This window comes from Epinephelus fuscoguttatus, linkage group LG23 (genome assembly GCF_011397635.1).
Source record: "Epinephelus fuscoguttatus linkage group LG23, E.fuscoguttatus.final_Chr_v1".
NCBI classification, from domain to species: Eukaryota; Metazoa; Chordata; class Actinopteri; order Perciformes; family Serranidae; genus Epinephelus; species Epinephelus fuscoguttatus.
Window position 1 is genome coordinate 25177996 of NC_064774.1, and position 24056 is coordinate 25202051.

At 41.6% G+C, this 24056-nt stretch overlaps 1 protein-coding gene across 2 annotated transcripts in view; it reads right to left on the reverse strand.

The window, feature by feature from the left end:
* Positions 1–4897: 4897 nt before the first annotated feature.
* LOC125883892 (sodium/calcium exchanger 1-like) overlaps positions 4898–24056 on the reverse strand; it is a 126325-nt gene continuing 107166 nt past the window's right edge. The window contains exons 12-17 of one of the 2 annotated variants that reach the window (XM_049568510.1): positions 19955–20061; positions 14478–14602; positions 13678–13713; positions 12949–13048; positions 10376–10648; positions 4898–6691 (exon numbers count right to left, since the gene is read on the reverse strand). In XM_049568510.1, coding sequence (XP_049424467.1) covers positions 6312–6691; positions 10376–10648; positions 12949–13048; positions 13678–13713; positions 14478–14602; positions 19955–20061 — 1021 coding nt within the window. In that variant the 3' untranslated portion in view covers positions 4898–6311. The remainder of the gene's footprint in view (positions 6692–10375; positions 10649–12948; positions 13049–13677; positions 13714–14477; positions 14603–19954; positions 20062–24056) is intronic. The other variant, XM_049568511.1, reaches the window with a different exon arrangement.

The following is a 24056-nucleotide window of genomic DNA, read 5'->3' on the forward strand; positions in this document are numbered from 1 at the left end:
AGCTACCAAGTACCAGCAGCGTGTCGATCCTCTGGTTTTCTGCATGTACAGCACATTTGTTTATATTTATGTGTGCATGCTAGCCATCAGCCAGTCAGTGTGTGGAGTCAGCGACCTTAATGTATGACAGTTCCTCACATACTATACACACACACAGACGCACACACACACCACACTTCTTCAAGCAGTGTGCCACCATCTATTCCCAGTCTTGATCGCCAGCCAGATCTATTATATATCTAATCTGATTCGACGGGTACACACACACACACACACACACATAGCGAGGGAGAGTACCAGGCACAATCTACCTGCCTCTCTCTCACTGTCTCACACACACACACACACACACACACACACTAGGAAGGGAATCCAATTTCCAGGCATTTTTTACTGTGGGTCAGGTTGGCATTCTAATTCATTAATCTAGCATATTGGACTCAGCCAGGGACACACAGGGACGAGCCCTTATAAGGAGATTACAACACCAACCGACACAAACAAACACAAGCACACAAAGGCACAAATACGCATGTAGATCTACACACAATGGATACACATGCAGACGAGAGGAGGCACAAGAAACATAAAGTAAAAGAAACACACGTTAAAAAAAACCCTGAACATATGAAGAGTAATATATGTTGAGATTCACCCGCAGAGAGAGAACATATGAATGAGAAACTATATTGTCACATTCACTGAAGAAGAAGGGCAGGCATACAAAGTGAGAAACATCAAAAGACGATCACACACACACACACACACACACACACACACACACACACACACACACACACACAATGTCTCACACACACCAGCAACAGTCAAGAGGACAACGGCTTGCAGATAGATGGTCGCTAAGCAACAGGCAAGAGACTAAAAATATGGTTGCATTTCTTCACTCACTTAGAAAGCATGCACACACTCAGACACACTCACACACTCAGTCGTCCTCCAGCAAGGCTTATCAACCTTTAAAAAGCCTACATTTCTAAATCAGTCCCAGTATTCCTGTGTTCCTGTGGCGTCAGCAGTACTATTATCCAGCCCACTCATTCTTAAACTGGCAACTGTTACGGAAGCTTAAGTCATTGAGAAACAGAGTTTGGCCCGGCAGACATCCTGGCGTCTTGAAAGGCCAGGAGACGTGCCAACGTGCCAGTCATGTCAAAACTGGTGGCTGGCTGATGACCTTTGTCACATAGGGTTTACTCCTACGTTTTAGGATACTACAGAAATGAATGGATTCGGATGGTTAGTCAGACAGTTTCAGCTCATTCACCATGTCAACAAGCATCCAGGGCTGTAGCTATGATTCAGAACACTGAGGTCATGTCTTTCGGGGTTTTCAGGGCATTTTAGAGATTGTGAGGGACATAACATTCTAGAAACCTCCACGTGGCAGGTCTTTCGCAGCCTGAATTCAGTGTTTTTAGCCATGCTAGCAGCATGGCTTTAGGGATGACAACATTGGTTTGGTCCAGACTGATATAGCTCTGTAGCTATTCGGTATATTGCACTGAAACTTTGTACAAACATTCACGTTGCCAGGACCAAGGACTTTGGTAATTTCATGACTTGTCTGTCTAGCATCACCATGAGGTTCATTTTTGTGGATTTGAGTACAATGCCTACACACATGAATGAATGGATTGCTATGAAATTTGGTTCTGACATTTGTCAAAGTCGATGCAAAATCCAGAAGGCCTTATAGGAGGCCTCGAAGCCTCCATGAGAGAAAAAGGTCAGATATTAACCCTGTTGAATCACAAACACAAAACGAGCAAAACAAAGCAGCACCAGAAGAACCTAATAAAAAGACAGAACCACCGAAGATCCAGAAGAAGAAAAAGAGGAGGAAGAACTGGAGCTGATGATCGATTACCTAACCTGCATGCCACTAATAAGTGACCTGTCACCACCACAGGCAGAGCCAGGGCCCAGTGGCGAAGAGGAACCACCAAAGGAGAACAGCAGCAGGAAATGAAAGGACGGGTGGAAAGTACAGACACTGCTGAGTAGACACCAATGGCTGGTGAAAACGGGACGTACCTGAATTAAAATAGATGGTTTGATTAACACATCAGCAAAGCTCAGCAAAAAATGGGTTCATTACCAGGGTTGCTTGGGGGTAGCCTACTGAAGTACTGAACTTTTAGGAAAGGACACAAAGTTTTGGTCATGTAGCACTTGTTTATCATAGCAAAGGTGATCATGCCCTGTGTGACTTTTCATTTCGGGGCAGTAAAGGAGGAGATCTGATGAAGGATGTCCATATAGGAATAGAGAAAAAGGTATAAAAACTCAAGGTTTTAGAAAAGTACGGATCCCCTGATCATTTGGGACACTTTGCCGCTCTGAACAAGAACGGGAGCTTAACAATTCTACACATGATGATTTGTACAGGAACCACTTCGGTGAACCCTTTGATTGCGCTATCATCAGCTGAAAATTCTAACTTGTCCAGTACTTCTGTTTTTGACCAAATACATGCTAAACTATTGACATTCCTGTCAGCCTCAGATGCAAGTTGTTTAGTGCTAATTGAAAAATGCTAGCATGCTGACACACTTAACTAAGACAATGACCCTGGTGATGAGCATGTTAGCATTTTTAGCATGCTAACACGCTGACGTTAGGATTTAGTTCGAACAATGCTGTGCCTAAGCAGTAGCTTCACGGAGCTGTTAGCTTAAAAACAAATGATTGAGTAATGTTGAGGCTTTAAACATTTTGATCTGCATGTAGGAGAGTAACTTCAAATGGAAATATAATGAAACAGCTAACCGAACACTCACTTTGGGGTTCGAGAAACTTTTCTGTGGAGTGTAGGGAGTAGGTGGGACTCATGACCTCAGTGCTTATAAATCCTGGCTACAGCTTTGCAAGCACTTAACATGCTGATCCCTGTGAGCTCCCAGGCAGCTCCTCTGTGAGGAGGAAACTCTGGGCGTGCCATTTTGTCTAATATCTAGACAGCAATGTTAAATATTTGCAGCCAAGAAATATTCCTTTGAAATCGAACATCATGGCAGGTGGCCAAACTCCTTCTATCAATGAATCTTGGCCGAGCTTGTCTGAAATCAGCTGATGCAGCAGCTTTGAGCTGGAAAACAGTTGTTAAATGAATCACAGTAGGATTCACTGCACCTTTGTACAATTAAAGATTGGAATATTTCTCCTTTCGTTCCTTTATAGCTGTCAGAAAGTGCAAGGAAGGGGTGAAGCATACAGGCATTTTCACCCAAGCGGATCAATGCCCCTCTGCTCCAAATCGCCACTTATCTTCCATTTGTGGGAGCACTGACTCTGCCAAGGCTGCATCGGACAAGCTCGTGTTGTGTTTAGTCTGGTCACGACTGAGCTGGCTCGCTGAAGCCTGCATTTACATTGAGCTGAAAGCAGCTGGTAATTTGTCCATATTCAACAAGACGGACGGTGAGCAGGTAAATTGTTGTTTTCAGTCCCATTTTTCTCTTAGTGAACAAAAAGCTAAATTATTGTTTTCTTTTCAGGATTTTCCTTGAAGTTGACAGTGAGCTCCGTGGGCAGTTAAGGGGGGAATGGTTGCAGAGTTTTTCTTCTATGCTGTTGTTAACAAATGGAATACACTCAATAGTTACTTGCACTGACAAGCCATATGCCATCCCTTCTGTCCAGCTGCAGCCCAGCCCCTGGGCAAGACAGGGGTATCAACACAGACATAATATAACTCTGGATTCCACACAAACACTAAGAATATGGTTGATATGTGGCATAATATCGTCATTTTAAGCTATTCTGATATCTTACTTTCACTTTCACACACAATGTCCTGAATCAACAAATGTTTCACAAAAACAAAATAAATACCACAGCTTCAGATACAGGCTCATACCCATATAAATACCAATGATTAAGCACATTTATCTGTAGTGTGAACAACTTTATGAATTTAAATGTGCCAGTTTTTTTTCAACTACAACTGACAGCTTGTGGGGCTTGTACAACACCTGCGAGGTAAAACTGCACACTAAAAAATGAATGGTGATCTGTGACAGTGTTTTTCTATTAAATCTTTGGACAACAGAGGACTTGTGATGTGTGTTTTGAGTACAAAGAAATGTCCCAACGTTACAACTGCTGCCGAACAGTCGTGTGATATTTCAGAGCTGCCGTACATTTTCACTCAGAGCGTTCGACTCTCCTCTCTGCCTGTGAACCATCTCAGGTTTAGACATCTTACAGCCTTTTTTTTCCCTTGCGATGGATTTCCTTAACATGTCTTCCTGAACTGTGTTTCAGAGGAAAAAGGGGATCACGTGGGATCACGTCCTGTTCCTCCTCCAGGGTTTTCTTTACAAAGAGGGGAACTTCACATAATTTAAATATCAGTGTTTTCTCACACACATCAATAAAAGTTTCTTATGTTACCATGTACAATTAGAAACACTGGGTATGGTCATAGTTTTGATTTGTCATCAACAACACTGTCATAACCGTTGGTCTTTGTCAAGGTCACAACCAGTGAGATCCTTCATTCTGATTCGTCCAACCTTGTTTGTTGATGTCTCTTGGTTCATTTCCTGCTTGGCTCCAGTTCTGCTTGTTCACGTGTTCATTTCCTCGACATTTAATGCAACATTAGAGTGTAAACAGCACAACGTGTAGTGCACAACGCTTCTTCATTGCAAGAAAGACAACTATTACTAGGTGGACTGCTTGCTCATTGGTTCTCCAGATGTTTCTAATCTTCACTCTGTTTATCAAACATTTCTTTTGCTCCGTCTTCTGACTGTTTGAGATTTCCTCCCGGTGCTAATCCAACGTCTTGATCCTCCACGTTACATTCCATCTTCCAAACCACCTGCTTTTTCATCTCTATCCCTCCATACAATATTTATATGTCTCTTTATTTTTATTTTTTTTTTTACAATTGCACGGTAACAACATCAACACGTGACGCCATTGAAAAGTTTAGAAAAAAAGGAGGGGGATCCATAGCGGGATAAACGAGGCTGTTGATTGGCGTAAAAGGAAAGGGACTTGGGATTGGCTCAATTAAAAAAGAGGACTGGTTGGTGGTGACTACAGCGTTTCATTATCACAATTTTAAGACAATTCCTACAGGGGAGATAAGAGTAAGGCAAGAGGGAGGGATGGAGGAGTGTGTAAAGTCTGCAGAGTGTTTGTTGGGAAGGGGGTGTACAGTTTGTGTGTGTGTGTGTGTGTGTGTGTGTGTGTGTGTGTGTGTGTGTGTGTGTGTGTGTGTGTGTGTTGTGGGGTGGAAGGACTATTTCGCACAGTGTTTTTTTAAAAAGAGAAGGAAAAAAGTTGTCTGTTTTGATCTTGCCTGTTCGCCCGCAAGTTAGTGAGTGGTCCTCCACTGCAGATTCACCTGAGGGCCCCGAAGTGTGTGTGTGTGAGAAGAGGGGTTAAAAGAAATAAGTCACTGGTAGTATTAGATAGAGTTCAGTGGGTACAGTATGATAGGAGGATCCACTGTTCCCGTGACGACGAGAGACAGCAAAGATGGACGGAACGAGAGAGAGAGCGTGAGGAGGGGGTGTAGAACAATATTTTCCCCATCTCTTCTTCTTCTTTTACTTATTTCTGTCGTATTTTCTCACGTCTCCCCATTGACTTTATCCAGACCTTTCTCTAGTGTTGTTGCCTGCAGCCTCCTCTCTTAACTTTCCCTCTTTTATCTTTCACCCCTATCCTTCCTCTTCATCCTCACTGTTCCCCTCGGAGGCCGGCTAAAAGCTCTCCTCACTGTCTGTCTCTTCTTCTCTCCTGCTGGTTTGCCATTATACTGGAATGATATTAGCCTTATATTAACCATTAAACAGCGTTTCCCACGGGTGATGATGGATGAGGTAACATAAAAGCGCTCCTTAAGACCTGTGTTGCATTTTTCTCATTAATTCTTTCTGTTAAATAACTCTCAATTCAAAGAGTTAACGTATCCTACAAGTTTCTCCATCACTGGACAGACAGAAGGTCTGCTAAAGCAAAAAGAATGTTTGGATATATTCGAGGAGTTTTAATGTTTCATACTGGTATACACTCTTTTTCAGTAAATAAATAAATAAATGGAAAGAGAAAAATAAATCTATCTGAAATACTGGAAATTGTTTTGGACTTTAAAAAAAGGAGAAAATTGAAAAGATCTGCTGACTCCATAAAAATATCAAAATCGGCCCATATTGATCCACCTCTACTCCTCATCTCTCATCATCCTGTCTTCCTCCAGACTCCTCCAACCCTCCCTCTCTCTTTCTCTTCATATTGGCAGTGGGTCTCTCACCCTCCCCTTTCCTCTCCGTTTAAAACCCTGGTAAATGGCAGTAGGCCTCCAGTGAAGCCAGCAGGATGTAAATCAACCACATTGAGACGAACAGCAGCGATGTTAGCATCTTGCAAGTCCGCGGCCCACCCAGCTCGCCGCCGGCCACCGTCGCCCGCCGCCGGTACAGCAGTGTGACTACGCACAACACGGCCAGGATGGTGAAGAGGGTGACGGAGAAGGCCAGGTTTCCTGGGTCCACCTTGAAGGCCAGGCCCTTGGAGCGCCAGGCGATGGCGGCGATGGTCCATGCTACGCCAATGCCGAGGAAAACGTTGACGGCGTTGGAGCCGGTGACGTTGCCAATGGAGGCGTCAGCGTACTGGTCTTGGATGGCGGCGACCTTGCTGGCGAATGTGTCTGGATGAGAAAGACAAAACATTAACAGTCATTTTAAGGCTTCATCTTCTTTGATAGCATTTTTTTTATCACAGTCATTTGGCCTCACTTTTATGAATTTTATTCTTTTGTCATTATTTTTAAAACCTTTTAGCTTGTGTAAATCATACAAATAAAAAATTTTCACAGCTGATAAGACTGAGAGCAAAAGCAACATGCAGGAAACATAAAAGTTAACAAAAGAAAAGCAACAGTGAAAATCAGTCTCATGAAAATGACTTCTGATGATCTTTTTTAAACGTCTTTCTCACTGAGCTAAGAAGTAAACAACTTCAAGGTAACATTGTATATGAAACCACCCACGTATAGCACTCACACAGGGATGTACAAACACATGGCGCACATGTATTCAATGCAAAGAGAGAAGAGAAAAGATGTACTGGGTATAATAAACAGGCACTATGAACCAGTTGACATAAAGGATATCATTTACATTCACTTGGTTTATGTTATTTCTCATCTATGTGCTGGAAACGAAACACATAAATATGACTTGGGTTACTTCCAGAAGATTCACAGTTCCGTTTTGTAATCCGCAGTTGTACATTGGCATCAGCCTAAACCAGGACAGATGTAATTAATGCTGTAAAATGCTGTAGGTGCACATGAGTGAGGCTCTTTGGTGCTGAACATTTGAGGAGAAATTGGGTGAAAAGCGCAGAGACTCCACAACTGGGTTGGCAGGGAGCACCAGGGAAACAGCTGCCAGTTACTCCACGCTTGTCTCGGCTTATTTCTATTTTTAGACGGGCTGCTGAGATGAGTCTCAATTCTCATTTGAATGTCAGTGAGATTAGTTAAAATTCATATCCCAACATGAAAAAAATCCTCCAAACTTTCTTGGGGGAGGGGGTGTATGTTGTAATCCCATGGGTTGCAGACCGCACAAAAAGAAATGAAAAGATTGTGTGTTGACGCACGGGTACACCAGATTGTGGGTTTGAATCTGAGTCATGAAACTGCACATTATTGCCTCTACTCACGTACACACACTTCTAACTACTGCTGGCAGCATAGAGGAAGATCATACCCAAATTTAGAAACCAATTGTATCACACTGTACATTTACCAAATATTATTATTTTTTCCCCAGTTGTGAATAACCTTCTCAAAGACCCAAATTAGACACTATAGTATTTGTTCAGAAACAGCGTAGCCTGATTCCCTACCTCTGATTTGCTGCTTATGTCTCCTTTTTTCAGCAAATAGAAGGTGACTCTAAACAAAACCCAGGTGATTTCTAAATGTTAAAGGGCTTATGTTGGCAATCTGGCTAAGAAAGTTTTGAAGATGAAACTGATTCTCCCTGGTAAAACAGCAGACAAGTTGATTCCAGAAATGCCAAACTAATACCCTATTCTAATACGCTATTCCCACCAAAATTAGCACATATCTGTGGGGTTGCCAGTAGACCAGTTAGTGTGTCCACCCGGATGTCATATTTCTATTACTGCCAATTGTATCCGAGCTGGAGCTAATGAATAGCTGTGACTCCTGCAGTCATTTGTCCAGCAGATAAACGTCAACTGTGACTTTTCCAATGAAAGATGCTAGGCGTTTTTTTGTCCAGTGAGAAAAGTTACTGGGATTAGTAACTGTACTGTAATTTCTGAATTTTACATTTGAATCCCTTACTCTATTTGCTACTTAATAATGTGATTGATAAATGACTGTAACTAAGTCATGTGTAACTGGTCTACACTGGTCAACGTCAGAAACATTGCAACCTAAAACTTGTTAGTGTATAATCACCTGAGCCTAGGAATTGTTGTGTTTTCATCACCTTAGAATGAGCTGTTTATATCTACATACTGAGTGTGTCCTCTTCCACGGAGTCCGCCAAGTTGTTTCTGCAGTACCCTAGAACCAACAAACCTAATGCTGGCTCTAGATAGAGTCATTCATGTTTTTGCATTGGCCACTGTAGTTCTCCTACATGCTTGGCACACGAGAAAAGTTTCACTTGGTTGCAATCTGCAACCTCACCACTAGATGCCACTAAATTCTACACACTGGACCTTTAAAAATACACTATGATTGTCAGTTACTGTTACTATGAATATTATATATTATAAGGACTATTTTTCCAGTAGAAAGCAGTCCTAAACAAAACTGTCAATGTGCCGTTGGTGTGCTGGGATGGAGGCAGACATTTTTACCTAGGATGGACAGACTCTTTAACAATCATGTTCTATTAATGTCTTAAGTGTGACATCAATCAAAAACCAAGACTCTCTCATTCCATTCACAGATAAACTCAAGCTAGTACTGTAGCAGTGTGTGAGATCAAGACTTTAAACCAGTGAGAATCTGTGATCTCTACAGGACTTGTTTATCACCAACGCAAAAATCACATACTGTTTTAACACCGCTGATACTGTTTAAATGTCTCGGATGGTTACAAATGAGCTCCATAAACCTCTTAAACACCCCAAAACTTGTAGCAGCTCCCAGTGTCAAACCTCTGATCAGCGTTTGCTCTCTAATTGCCTGAATCGGCAAATCTGGTGTAAATTGGCTGGATAATCCTCCAGTGCGTCTCCGATGTAATAATGCAGAAATGCTTTTATAAATCTGGAGGAGGGAAGAGTGCAAGTCAGAGAGGAGGGGAACAAGAGAGGAGATGAATGTTTCTAATGAGCTTTAAGGAGACACACATACACACACACACATACACACACAAGGGAGCACACACTCCCAGTGGAAGTTATAATGACCTGAGGGACCTGCTGCACGCAAACTTGCATCACCTCGACAGAGCAAACACATTTTCACCCACACACACCTGGGTACCACAGCACACAGGTCAGGATGATGGATGATACAATAGTGAAAACACAACATCCAATAAGAGGAGGGGGGAGGAGAACAAGAGACAGAGGTAACACCAAGTCAGAATTATAAATTGACCGGGATGGGGTGTGAGAGCAAGGATAACAGATAAGTGAGGTGGGATGTGAGACTGAGGGAGGAAGGAGGAGGAGAAAATGGTGATTAAACAAACAAGAGCGAAAGAGATTCGGAACAGAAAAAGCAAGAAAAAGCCAGCAAATTAACATCATCATGTCATGACAAACAAACTGGTAATGGATATCAAATCCGTGTTTACAGCCTCCAAATCCAACACACAACATAATATGGCTGCTGAAGGAACTGATTCAGACCTCGCCGCGAGCCACCAAAGTTACCGCCTGGAAGAGTAGCAAAGGAACTATTTCTATAAATCATACGAAGGGGCGACAATAAAACGGCTGGCGAGAGGAATGAGAAAGGGAATTGAATTAAAGCCCTGGGACAATGCGTCCCCACAAGCTCAGACTGAAGGCTGTGATGGAGCTGGCATTTTACAATTCAATTTTTATTTCCAGCCTACTTACTGAGGGCGGCTGCTATTGAAATCAGATGGAGGAGAGAGGATCAGTCCTCTTTCTTTTATGTGTTTGTTTGTTGCCATGTCATATCGGAAATTTGGGAAGAATATGCATCTCATTTGTTTAGTGCTGTTTTTGTGGGGGGAGTTTTTTATAGTTGAAAAAAGAAAGCTTGAATGTTACGTAAAATCAGCAAGGAAGCATTTACCATGACAAAAATGGACACTGCTTTGCCTCCATCAATCTACACACACATCAAACCACCCCCGCTCACCTGGCACCGATGTTCCCAGTGCCACAAACACCACAGCCGTCACAGAGTCCTTCAGTCCTATCGTGCAGCCGAAGTGTGACGCCAGATCACCAGTGACTGCAGTCAGGACACCGATAAGCGATATGGAGACAATGAAGCAGGCCCAGCCGTTCCAGTACTCCGTGGGCGGGACGAAGGCGAACAGAACCTTCCAGAAGACGGTGAGGAAGTGCATGATGTAGTCAAAGCAGGACGGCAGACGCTCCTCGCCGCTCTCCTCTTCGTCGTCGTCTCCTTTGGATGCAGAGGGTGATTCAAATGTTGATGGAAGAGACAGAGAGGAGAGCAGAGAGATGATTGAAAGAAGGTGACAGAGGGAAGTGACTGACAACTTTTAGAAACAATTTATGCTAATACCGTAAAATAAAAAGCTATCAGATTCAAGAATTAGTTCAACATTTGGTGACATATCAGGCCCCCAGGAAGTGCGGCAGACTTTGAAGCCCATTTTCAGAGTGGCCACACGGTGGAATAACAACGTCTGGGGCCGTCACATGATGCCATAGGCTGAACAACATTTTCCCCCATAGACTTACATTGTGAGAGAGCGGTCTGTAAATCAGCAGTTAAAATTTTTGTGCGTCACCCCTACATAGTGAAATGTCTCACTACCGGGACTTGATCCATTTGATCCGACAACACTTCGAAAGTCTAGAAGAGCCACATGATTAAATAATTCTATCCCAATTCAAATTACTAGAGGGCTGAATTGGTTAGTTAACTGCTCGGCTCACGAAAAGTCTCTAGTGCACTTGCTATAGGCCCAATGACGCAGAAAATATGAGTAATTTTACACCTAGGAAACTGACATTTTTTGGCTTCATGCGCCACTGAGCAACTATTGTAGGAGTGAATGGACCCCCACCTTGAACGCTGTATCCACTTCTCTTTATACAGCCATGGGAAATACGCACATGCATTTTCTTGCTTAGAGTTAAGCTGCCAGTATACTTCTTCAGGACTGCTTGTCAGATGGTCAGATAGCTTTAGAAATTCATTCACCTCCAAAGGAGGAATTGGGGGAGCTGTGTTCAACTATTTCTTTCTAAAACCAATTCGTCATTGACACCCACTTTACGCCTTGATTAGCTAACTGTGCCAATGACTCAGACAACACATCATACAAACTAGTTCTTTTTGAGGATACTGGCCCTTTGATAAGAACACTGACACCACTCTCATATCATTAGTCATTAGTCATACTTCTTCTGTTATTATACACATATGATTATTGTCACACATGTATACTGCCAGGTATTAATACATACTTTCAACATATTGTACCGCAGTAGCCAGAACTATAACTATAATATTATTACTTTCATTAATGTTGTTGTAAGCTACTGTCATTACCTGCATCTCTCTCTCTCTCTCTCTCTCTCTCTCTCTGTCTCATTGTGTCATATGGATTACTGTTAATTTATTATGCTGATCTGTTCTGTATGACATCTATTGCACGTCTGTCCGTCCTGGAAGAGGGATCCCTTCTCAGTTGCTCTTCCTGAGGTTTCTACCGTTTTTTTTTTCCCCGTTAAAGGGGTTTTTTTGGGGAGTTTTTCCTTATCCGCTGTGAGGGTCTTAAGGACAGAGGGATGTCGTATGCTGTAAAGCCCTGTGAGGCAAATTGTGATTTGTGATATTGGGCTTTATAAATAAAATGGATTGACTGATTGATTGATATCTTTCTGCTGAGCATAGGGCTAGAGCCAGGTGGTGATTACCTTAGCTTAGCATAAATACTAAAACTAGTAAGCCACCCTGGCAAAGGAAAAACGTCCATCTGCCAGCATCGTTAAAGTTCACTGATTAGCATGTTCCTAGACAAACAGAAATGTTACATCCTGTAGGCAAATTTATTTGCCCATAGATGGTAAAGAAATAACCCACCTTACTGTGCCTCTGATTGGCTTACCCTGACATTCATATCCTATTCTGAACCAGTTTCACCCGTCTTGCCTAAACAAAGGCAACAAGTACTGGCCATTCAGAAGGAGAGTAGTTAATATCTCTGCAAGTAACTCCTGTAAAACCACAAATTGTCATTTTAACATTCCTTTTTGAGATTCAATTAGACAAACAAAATACAACATCTTTGTAAGCTTTAGAGGTGTTACTAGGAACATCTTTAAAACTCTGGTTCAAGCCAGGCTAGCTGTTTCCGCCTGTTTCTAGTCATTATGCTAAGCTACTCTTAAGAGGAGAATGGTGTCGATGTGTTTTGGCAAGAATGCCTAACACTTCCCCCAGTCCCGTGCTGACAGAGAAACAAAACAAGTAGACTATGAATACATTGAAATACATAAATGAAATGTTTCAAAATATAATGCTGATACAGACTTTTAGCAAAATGTACTTTTCCATCATCAATCATCTTTTCCAAATGAAGTCAAGAAAGATGTCAACCAAAACCACTGTTCATAAATCAACATGATGCCTGGTACGTGTGTGTGTGTGTGTGTGTGTGTGTGTGTGTGTGTGTGTGTGTGTGTGTGTGTGTGTGTGTGTGTGTGTGTGTGTGTGTGTGTGCACGTTACCTGCGCTGACAGTAACGGCACTGACAAACTGCTCCCTCCAGCTGCTGCTTCCCACCACCAAGGCCAGGTTTGTCTTCTTGATCAACTTATCTACCGTACTCTACACACACACACACACACACACACACACACACACACACACAAAAAAACCACACACAAAAGCAAACATGCGAGTGCATACAGACCAGGCAGAACAGGAAAGACACAACCCTCAAATTGTTAAATTCATTTGCAGCAACAGAAACAGGAAACCTTTCAATAAGCTCCCATGCTACATTTAAAAGTCAGCATTTCGTGACACTGACAATTTGAGGTATAGGTTGTGCTAATTAATACAATTGCTGTGAAATCTAGGAAAAATCATCAGGCAGAGTGGTTGAGTTTTCTGTTTAAAACAGCGAGAAAGAAGAGTAATAAAAGATTTGATGAAAAACGGCTATAGAGCACTAGCAGCTATTATTATAACCCAGCTGACAGAGCTTTGTGAGGAGAAAATCCTGCATGGTTGACTATCTAATAAGTGAAAAACAACATTAAAAACACAAGATTTACTGTATATTAGCAGTCTTAGTAAGATAATTCAAATTAATTTGGGTGTGGGATAACAGTTAAGGATTTATAGATTGCACTGTGATACTGGACTCAGGCACCATTACAACATTTTGTACAGTAGCAGATTGAAGAACAAGCACTGCATGCACAGGCCAACTAAAGAGACAGATAAATAACCTTTTCAGCTCGCCAGAGAAGCGTATTCACTGCTTTCTGCAAACACACACCCACACACACATTCAAAATGACACAAATGGACAAATGTGCAACATAAATATGATTGGTTTAATTTTGAACACAAAAACTAAATCACAGATCAAAGGCAAAATCACTTGGAAATAAACAGAATGAAAATAAAGCAACACACACATGACATGACGATGCACAAAGAAATGAAAGATGAACACCAGACAGGCGCCCCTAGTTTGTGCTGCACATCCGAAATGCCAAATTATTTGTAATGATCCATGGCTAAATTACACACTGATCAAATTTGAAAACACATTTCTTCTAATATACAGTATTTATTACTCCACTAAGCCAATATATTTTCTAATTTGCTGGATGAATAGTCTACCAGCAACTTTCTTTCTTTTAAGGCCTCCCTGTGACAGCTCCCTCTGAATAAATTATTTGTTGTCTTTTTCATGTCTGCTATCAAAATGACAAGCATCTCATCAGAGACGAACAAAATGAATCATTCATCCTCGAGACCGGGGCTGCTGACACTCACTTTAAACCATTTTACATCCAATTTGCATTTTAAGTCAGTTTACTTTATAGGTGATAGTAAACGCAGCTGTCTTGATGGCTGCCAAACTGGTGGTTATTATTATTTCATCAAGACTAGCTGTGATTTATTCTGAGGTGCCTTTGAAAAACAAAATTAAAGGAAGCACTTACAACGCACATAAACACATACACATCCCTATTAACAGAGACGTAAATACAATATTTGCATAAACAAATACACTTACCTTAAACTCGTAGGACTCTTCTATGACCACCTCTACTTGTGTGTGTTCGCCCAAACTAGGGCAGCCCATCTTTGCCACCTCTTCCTCCTCTGCTCCCACCAACGGCTTGTTCTCATTGGAGTCACCTAGGAGACCACAGAGATGAATGGGTTGCCAGTAGGGTTGGTGTAACCATGCAGAGGTTAACTTATAAGAATCCAATTATAGTTAGGTTTTTTTTTTTTTTTTGGTGATATACCGCTATGCTCCTGTATACATCAAGCGCCAACCTCGGGGGTGAAAAATGGTTGATGCTAGAATGTATGGTCCAGAGGGACAGAGGAGGGACTGTCAGAAACTCGATGCTGCTGTGATTGGTTGTTTTGCTGTGAGGCAAAGAGTGTTGATTTTGACCACAGCCATCTCAGCAACATGCATTAAGTCCACAGCTTCACATCCAGGGGGATTTGGATACTGGAGGAAAGCCGACAGAGAGCCCCGGGCCGAGGGCATGAACCCTGCCGCCCTCTCACCCTCTCTCTGGTTCTCTGGCTGAGGAGCAGAGCACAGCCTGGGTCACTGGCCTCCTGGAGGCTGCTTGGGGGCTGTGGGTTAGAGCCAGGCAGCTGAAAGTCAGGCCAGGGGTCTGTGCCCACGGCTGAGTGCCTGCTGTCGGCTGTCCTCCAGTGTCCCCACTGGAGGACAACTGACATGCAGTGTCCACACTAGATGTCAGCTTATACAATATGATGTTTTGTTATGAATTAAACTTCCCAGACCCTGGCTCTCCTCTCATCCACTATGACCAGTTAAGCCTCTAGCAAGCCCCACTGACCCCAGCTAAGCTTTGCTTCTCTGCCAGAGAACCAGAAAGAGAGAGCAGGAAGTTGACAGGGTTCATGCTCACAACCCTCTGAGGCCCTCTGTCGCCTTTCCTCCAGTGTCCACATACCCCTGGATGCAGAGCTGTGGGCTTTGCCTCTTTTGGGGGGATTTCATGACCATGCTGTCCAAACATTTGTTTGTTAGGATTAAATGTAAAATGCTTTGCACTCTAGCATCAAAGCATTGTAGGGCAGTACTTCTCCCTACAGAAAATCCATTCTAGCATCAACCATGAAAATGAAGCCAGTGAGGAATTGTCAAAAACTGCAGTTCCTTGAATGGCCACTTGAGGCTGGCTTCAAAAGTGTGTAAATCCCCATAGACCCCCTCTTAAAATGCCCAACTTTACAACAGAAGTAAACATGTTTACAGCCTGGTACAAAAAAAATATTTTGGTCTGTGTAGCTAATTTCAGTTGTCATGGCGACTGTATGGGGGGTGAATTTTTATGTAACTCCTCCGTTTACATTTTACTAAGGCTTAGAGTTAAACTTAACCGATGATGTGATGGCTTTGAGTGATAGGCTGTCTGCCTGGTGTCAAATATGGTCACTACTGGTCCCAAAATCCAAGATGGCGACGGCTAAAATGCCAAATCTGAGGCTTCAAAACGGCAGTCTGCAAACCAGTTCGTGTTGTCACAGTTTTTTTTATACCGTCTACAGTCTACATGACTTTTATTCTGAATAAAAGCATGTCATTTCCTTTGGTGAATATGCCATTATGTAGCCATGTGTTTTTGCTTGTTTTGTTTTTTTCTTGTGGTTGGAAAAAGGTCACAGATGCTGTATTCATATTATTCACATTATTGTAAGTTGTGTAATATGCTTCTCAATAACTTTTCTTTGAAGGGACCTTCTTTTCTTGCATTGTGATTTTTAATTTAAAAAGAAGACCTTTAGTCACGTTGGGGTAAAAAAAAAAGTGTAATAGTGTAAACCTAAATTTTGTGATTTACTAACTTAAGCAGGCAAAACACTTCTCATCGCAAAAGTCCAAGGTATAGGTTTCAAATTTTTGCAAACTACTGACAATAATATACCACTACTAAGGATGTGTTCGGATAAAGTTGCTGCAAAGTGGGAAAGAGCAATTCAAAATAACAACTACCATAACACCCCAAGACTCTCATACAGGAAGAATTTTAGGTATTATTCCTGTAAAACAAACTTAAATCTTTGTGGTAGCCTAAGCAGTTCTTGCAATTAGTGCAAGACTCCTTATATCTGTGGGATTAATATGCAGCAATGTGCTGTAGTATTAATACATTCAGCTTTTGCCTGGCTCAAATAATGTATCACAAGAGTTTTTTACATTTGTCTGATTTTTGCCAGAGCAGCATTAATTGGTTCCATAGTGTTGCTGGGGTATCATTTTAAAATTGTGTGCAAGCAGTTGTGAAAGTTTATAATGTAAATGCTAATATTTAATAACACATACGGGCCACATGGGAAATCCAATCTATCAGCACCCCACGATGTTATTACAAATATGAATACCCACAAGGAATTTAGATTTTCTTCCATGAAACAACCTCGCTATCTCTCCATTACCATGTGTTCCACTATGCATCCCTCCATTCATCCATATGTTTCCCCCCTCACCGAGTGCGCGGGAGTGACAGTCATTAATTGAGTCAGCTGTTATCAGTGCAGACCTGCTGTAATTGAAAAAGCAGTGTACAGTATGTGACACAGCCTGCGCGTGGCTCAGTGTGTGTATGAGTGTGAATGTCAGTCCACTTGCTATGTGACAGTCTTATAAAACCAATTATATCTTCTGTGCAGTGAAACATGCCCCGGGCTGTTGGCTCCTCTCGACTGACATCGAGAGTGTGGACCCTCACTCCACCAGGTCTGTCACCTTGTTTATGCAGGAGGAGTAACAGGAGCAGCAGGTTAGCAGAGCAGCAGCAGCAGCAGGAGTGCTGAAGCTCCTGCTACCGCTCTCTGCTGACGTGCTGCTCATGACGATGCCTTCATGTACAGTGTTGGATGTAGGCAGCTCATGTTTCTTGCCTGATATCAGACAGAACTGTCAACTCATTACACTCTGTTTCCATCTCAGTCTGACACTGGCTCTACTCCAACCGATTTCTGTGGGGTAGGGGGATTTAATTTTCTCTAACCAATCACTGGAGACCAACGTATTCACATGAATCTAACGTCACTTTAAGTCGACACCAATACATAGCCACGCCAAAAGATGTTTTTAACAAGGTTTTCAGAGTGCAGTAGAGCATTAGTCCCACTCATTGGATCGACTGGTTGGTTGACTTTTTCAACTGAGAAACCTCTGTTTCATGTCATGATGTCAGACAATCAGTTAATGCAGTGGAGCAGGCGGATTCAAAGATGTGGACCCAGGCAACCGTGTTTTGGCATCGCACAGACAACACACCATCACTGTTGATACCAGGATTACGAAAAAGTAAATATAATCAGCCCAGGTAACATTAAAAAAATGTGTAATTAGATTATTGTGACATTGTCAAGGATTACTTAACCATATTATGAAACTTTTTTTTTCACAATGTCTAATGCTACTAACTCATGAAAAGTGTGTCTGACATAAGGGGTCTCTTGGGCAAGTGCTCCATTTTGTGGTGGTAATTAAAAAGGGTAATTTGATTTGGCCAACTGTAAATGCTGAATATGCAAAACACATCTTATTTGCTTTTTTAAATTGAGATGCTTAAAGAGGAAAAGGACGATTTGTAAAACTCAATTTTTTGTGGCCGCATCCATTTTTATCATTCAAAGGTACAATATTTTAATGTTTAAATTTGAAGTTATCCAAAGTTATTTAGATTGGATTACTTTTTATGATAATCCAAGGAATTACGGTACCTATTACAAAAATTCCTGTGTAATTTGTATTTAAAAATAGACATGATTTCACAATAATCTGATCCATCCTGGTTACATGATACAGAAGAAAATGGACTTGAAGCATGAAAATATGTTTTGGGTTGCGTTCAAGTCTACGAGAGTAAAATATGAGTTAAGCAGCTCCTGCTGACAGCTGAATTGATTAAACAGATGCGTACTTGTTCCATCAGATGCATGTGAGACTAAACACTTTTTTTTTTTTTTTTTTTTTTTGCATAGACACACTGTGTGTGTTGATGTGAAGATGACACTTTGGGTTCTAGAAAATTTTGACAGGCGTTCTTTTCTGAAGTTTTATAGACCAACAATTAGTTGGTTGGTCAAAAAATCTATCACAGATTAATCAACAGTATAAATAATCCCTAGCTGCAGTCTCACTTTTGTATTCTGAGTTGGGGAAGTGAGTGCGGATTAATCTGTGTGTGAGATGCTGTATCTTGTAGAGCAATGATCTATAGCCCAAACTGTTTTGGGTTGTGACCACTTGTTACTTACTCCATATGTCTACTGGCTGCGTAGGAGACATATGGAGCAAGTAACATGTTTTTGGTTCCCTGAAGAGGTTAAAAATATTCAATAATTCACTAGAAAAAAGCAAAGATTACAGCTCATTTTGTAGCAGCTATATGTTTTGTGGTTCCTGTTAATCCTCTCCAACCCCTCAGAATTATCCTGCGACCCCTTGTAGGTATCCTGAACCCCAGGTTGAGAAAAGTCTGTTAGTGGTTAAATGTATGTAAATGATCCTGTCAATGACACAAAAAGCAAACACACAGTGCTGCAGTCAGCAGTTAATTAATAAAGGAGAGAAATAATGAACTAAATAGAAGAAAGAAAGATGTGAAATTAAGTTAAATGAGACAAAGAAAATGTCTCTGTAAAATGAAACAACTTCACGAAAGTTACTCCAGATTTCTTTTTGTCTTTTATCATCTTGTAAACTTTCAATCATGTGGAAATTCAACAGAAATGTCAAAGCAGAACAAGCTGCAGAAATTGCTTATCGACTTTCGGCGCTGGTTCTCTTTAGCCTCGAGTCACCTGCCAGAGATTAGCTGTCTGCATGCTGTAATGAGCCTTTTAAAAAATTCAACTAAAGCTTCCTGCGTTTTAAAAAAGTTGAAGGGCTTAGATGTTTTAGATGTGTGGATTTCGGAGCTCTCCGGTAACGACGTTGATTCAGAAAGTAGGAAATGACAGTGCAGAGGAGGGAACCTGATCAAAACAGATCATTAAGCAGGAATGAACTGCAAATTGTGTTCAATCTGCTCTTTTCTCGCTGCTTAGTTTACAGACTTCTTTGCCATTATGACCACAGTGCAATAGTGCAGTGATTTCAGACACCAATATAGAGGCTTCCTGGCTATTTATACACTGTATGTGGTAAACAACTTTATGTATATGGTAATGGAGTGCTGTTCCAAACACTGATTGCAATTGCGAAACAATGTGACAAGGAAACTGTTTCAAAAACATCTCACAGCCCTTCTTTAAATCTTGTCCAAGCCACATTCAATGTTTCCCAAGATAATCTGAGTTTAGATTGGAGGTTTCAGACGATTAGTGCAGGTCTCACACTGTTTGTAAGAGCTAGATGTGGCAGACGCTTGATGCTCCATTCTGTCTGTCACCCTGTTTCCTCTCTTGACTTCTTAATGTTCCCTCCAAACACACACACACACACACACACACACACACACACACACACACACACACACCTACCATGTTTCTGCCCTATCTCCAACAGAATGGGCTCTCCCAGCTCAATGGTGAAGGTCTTGTTCTTCTCATACTCCTCGTCATCAATAATCTTCACCTCGATGATCTTCCTGTTAAAAAGTGAGAAGGATGAGACTCGGTGAGTTTATTCCACATAATTAACCTTTTTAGTTTCACGCTCTCCTTTATAATATGAGAGCATTCATAGCAGAGGTGTTTAGAGCAGTCCATTAAAATTGCGGAGGTCTCACCCCCTCAGGCTGTAACCAGACAGGAAGTCATTTCTGCTGCTCCTCATTACTATCAAAACCTCTTAGCTAACAGTGCCGGACCTAATATAGTCGATGCCCTGGGCAAGCTTCACCTTAGGCCCCCCACTCTCAAGAAAAAAGGTACACAAATAAACACCTTAGCTGATAAACAATAAGAGAATATCCTCCTTATTATTATAATTATTCGTATTTTGTGTTTTGCTTTTATTCTTTCTATTACTTTTATTGTAACGTTTTTTTTTTTAAACTTATTTTTACCTCTGTTTCTCATTATCATCTGTGCATCTTGCTTTAGTTCAGCATTACTGTTTGGCTCCCATTGTTGTATTGCCTCTGGGGTTTCTTGTTTCTGCTTTGCTTTGTTTGTCAAAGCACTTTGTAAACTCTGTTTTTATATGTGCTATTTAAAGAAAGTCATTATTATCATTGTTAAATTTGGTGGTTACCTATGTTGTCTATTCTAACAAGTAACAAAAACAAGAGACAGAATTGAACACGATTAAGTTTGCACTCCTCCATTTCCTCTCGCAGAAGAAGATTAGGAGCCTTTGCATGAAGATGAAGGTTGAAGCCCAAGTTGACATTGCTCAGTGGGGCACTCTATGAGACTGCTAACCCCCCCTCCATTTTTCCCTCCAGCTGACAGTGATGCAATGTGCAGCACAGCCACAGTTGAGACATTTTCAATTAGGAGCACCCAGGGGAAAACCCTAAAATGCAGCGCAAAGAGTTTTGAGGGGGCCGCAACCAGACCTTAACAAGTTAATTGGAAAAAAAAGCAGTGGGGATATTCAAAAATAGCAGAGTGTGACTGTGAGCGGTGTCTGACTGAGGAAATAGATGACGTGGCATTGCTATCAAATCTGCCAGTGTATCATCTAATTTGAACTTGGGAAGTTTTCGTTAACACTGTTCTACTCATTGGTTAGTAAGGTCAGATATATTTTAGATCCTGCATATTAGATGTATGTGTCACTTGAAGAAAAGAGCATTTGCAAATAGTGAAAAGAAAGATGGAGGCACACTCTGTCAGTCGGATGCTTTAAGGATACCCTAAAGTAGGCAGCGGTTACGAATGTATAAATGTAATAAAGGAGGCTGACAGCATAGAAAGTATTTCATGACATGTGTATTAGTTCTGGCCCTTCACATCCGTCTGGCTCCTTCTGGTCTGTTTCACCCAGAGTATATAATCTTCATCTCAACTATCCATCTGCACCTGACAGCCAAAGAGGAAGAGAGAGTGTTCATTTCCACCTGGTTGTGTCATCATATGCCTCACTGTCAGCCATGTTGGCTCTGACACCACAAATAGGCTTCGGTTCAACAGAAAGAAAAAACAGGAGGGAGGAGGGGAGTGTGAGAGAGTGATGGAGGTGTGGAGAAGTGGAAGCGCATTGTTTTCATTGGTGAGCAGTCACAGCAATAGCGGATCAAACTGGCTGGATTTGCTATTTCCAGCTCATCAGGTTGAGCGGCCAACTCTCAACAATGTTGGAAAAGATATGAAAGTATTGTTTAGTCAGATGTGACATGAGGGAGGAAAAAAACCAACTACATGCAAATCCATTTAGTGAAGGACAAAATGGGGTGGAAGACATGAAATATGTTTTATATTTTAAACCTTAGAGCTGATTTCTTTGCTTTAATCACTTTCTGTCACATCTTAAAGTGTAAATAGACAAGTTTTTGCTCTTACTTTTAATTATGAAGTAAACACTGACTGCACAATTTAATGGCTATAGAATAATGACACCATCAGCATTCAGATTGTTTCCCAATAAGCTTTGTTTTAACTACGCAATTCTGTCTGCCACCAGATACGATCTTCTGGGAAAACGAAGGCTTAATTTATGGCACAAATGAACCATTGCATAATCAAAACAGGGTGAGGAGAGCACTTTTGTTTTCCCTGGTTGCTATTGGTAGCTATTCAGAGCTACCAAAGAGTGTCAGTGTAATTTCTGAGCAGTTACTATCCCCACTAGTGACAACAGCAGGCAGTACAGCTGCAAATCGATTACTTGTCAACTATTAAATCAGTCAACAACTAATCTGATAATCAGTGAATCAGTTGAGTAACATTTTAGGTGAAAAAAAAAAAGACAAAAACAAAACAGACATTTGAGGATGTCATCTTTGGCTTTGGGAAACACTGACGGATCAGATTTTCACCATTTTCTGACATGTTACAGACCAAATAACTAATTGATTAATCAAGAAAATGACAAAAAAGGAGAAATTGACAGCTTAGTCTACAATAAAAATAATCGACACTGTGGTAGTTGCTAGACTCTGAGGCAAACAGAAAGCAGAAAGCAACCATGTCTTTGAGACAGTGGTGCCAACAATAATGCCACTTGAAAATGCTGGAGTTGTTGAAAAGTTATTTTTTCACTTGGGTTAGTTCCCGAACACCATTGGTACTATCGAGTACCAGTTAACGTTAAAGCCTTTAGTGCCAAATGTCGGCACCTGAGGGCTTATCTGGGCAAGAAAGCCTGGTTTAGACAAGAGCATAAGTGCCACAAAGCAACCCAAAGCCTGGAAGCCGGACATGGAGTTCCTAGGGTGGCAAGGGGGCTTCACGGAGCCAGCAGACTCAACTTTAGACAGGAGGCAGTAACATACTGAAGCAAGGAAGCCAGCCTCGGAGCTCCAAGTCCACTCCGTTGGCTTCCTAGTGAGCCAAAGCTATAGCTGCAGAGTTAATCTTCCAGAGAATTTCCGACATCTGGTCGATTTTCCTTTCTATTTTACTAATAGTCTAATATCACTGCTAGACAAGACACACTAACACACACACACATACACACACACAAACACACAAGGAGACAGACAGACCGAAACAGAAGATTAGCTCTATGTGTGATTAGAGAAGAGCAGAAGAGCAGAATTGCATTTTTAGTCTCCTGCAGCTTGTTCAGAAATTAAGTTTTGGTATTACAGAGACAGTAAAGGTACTGTTGGGTAGCAGTACCAAATTCCAGGTACCGAAACAAGTACCCAACCCTAGATTCTACTTAAGTGGAATGGAAAGATTAAAAGATGTAGCAACAGTAACTAAAGGGAGGAAGGCTCGGCGAACTGTCAATTGACAGTGAGATGAGGGAGGAAAGGTAAGAGAGGTAAAAGGATAGGGAAATGAAAGCAGATGAGAGAGACTGGGGAGAGAGGATGGGAAAAAAGAGCATTTGGTCAAATGAAAAGAGATGTACAGAGAGGAGTAGGAGGCAAGGGAGGAAAGGAGTGAGGAAGAGGAAGGAGACTGAGAGACTGAAAGAGGCTGAAAGAGTATGAGTAATGAGATAGACTCCACTGAGATGTGAAGGGTCACGGCTCAATACACACTGAGTTCAGTCAGGGGGACAAAGCAAACACACACACAAAGACACACACACACACACACACACACACACACGCACTGACGAATTACCATTTACCTTGCATTTACACACACAGACAAATCATATAACCTCCAAAGATAAGGTGCATGCACACAGTGGATATGTACACACATGATGTTTCTCATGCTGCGCATCATCCACATAACACAGAGCACAGTTTGTATGAACAGAGAGGCAGCCACCCCCACATGTGCCCACGCTCTACTAGTTACACACAAACACACAAACAATTCAGCTCAATGTACACAGACACGATACGCATGAACACGCGTTCCTGGTAAACACTTGGAGGGCTCATAAACATATGTAAGCATTAATTTAGCACATTAACACCTGCAGACAACACACACACACACACACACACACACACACACACACACACGCTGACTGCAGTGCTTTCATTATTCATAGTTGGTGCTGGCTGTA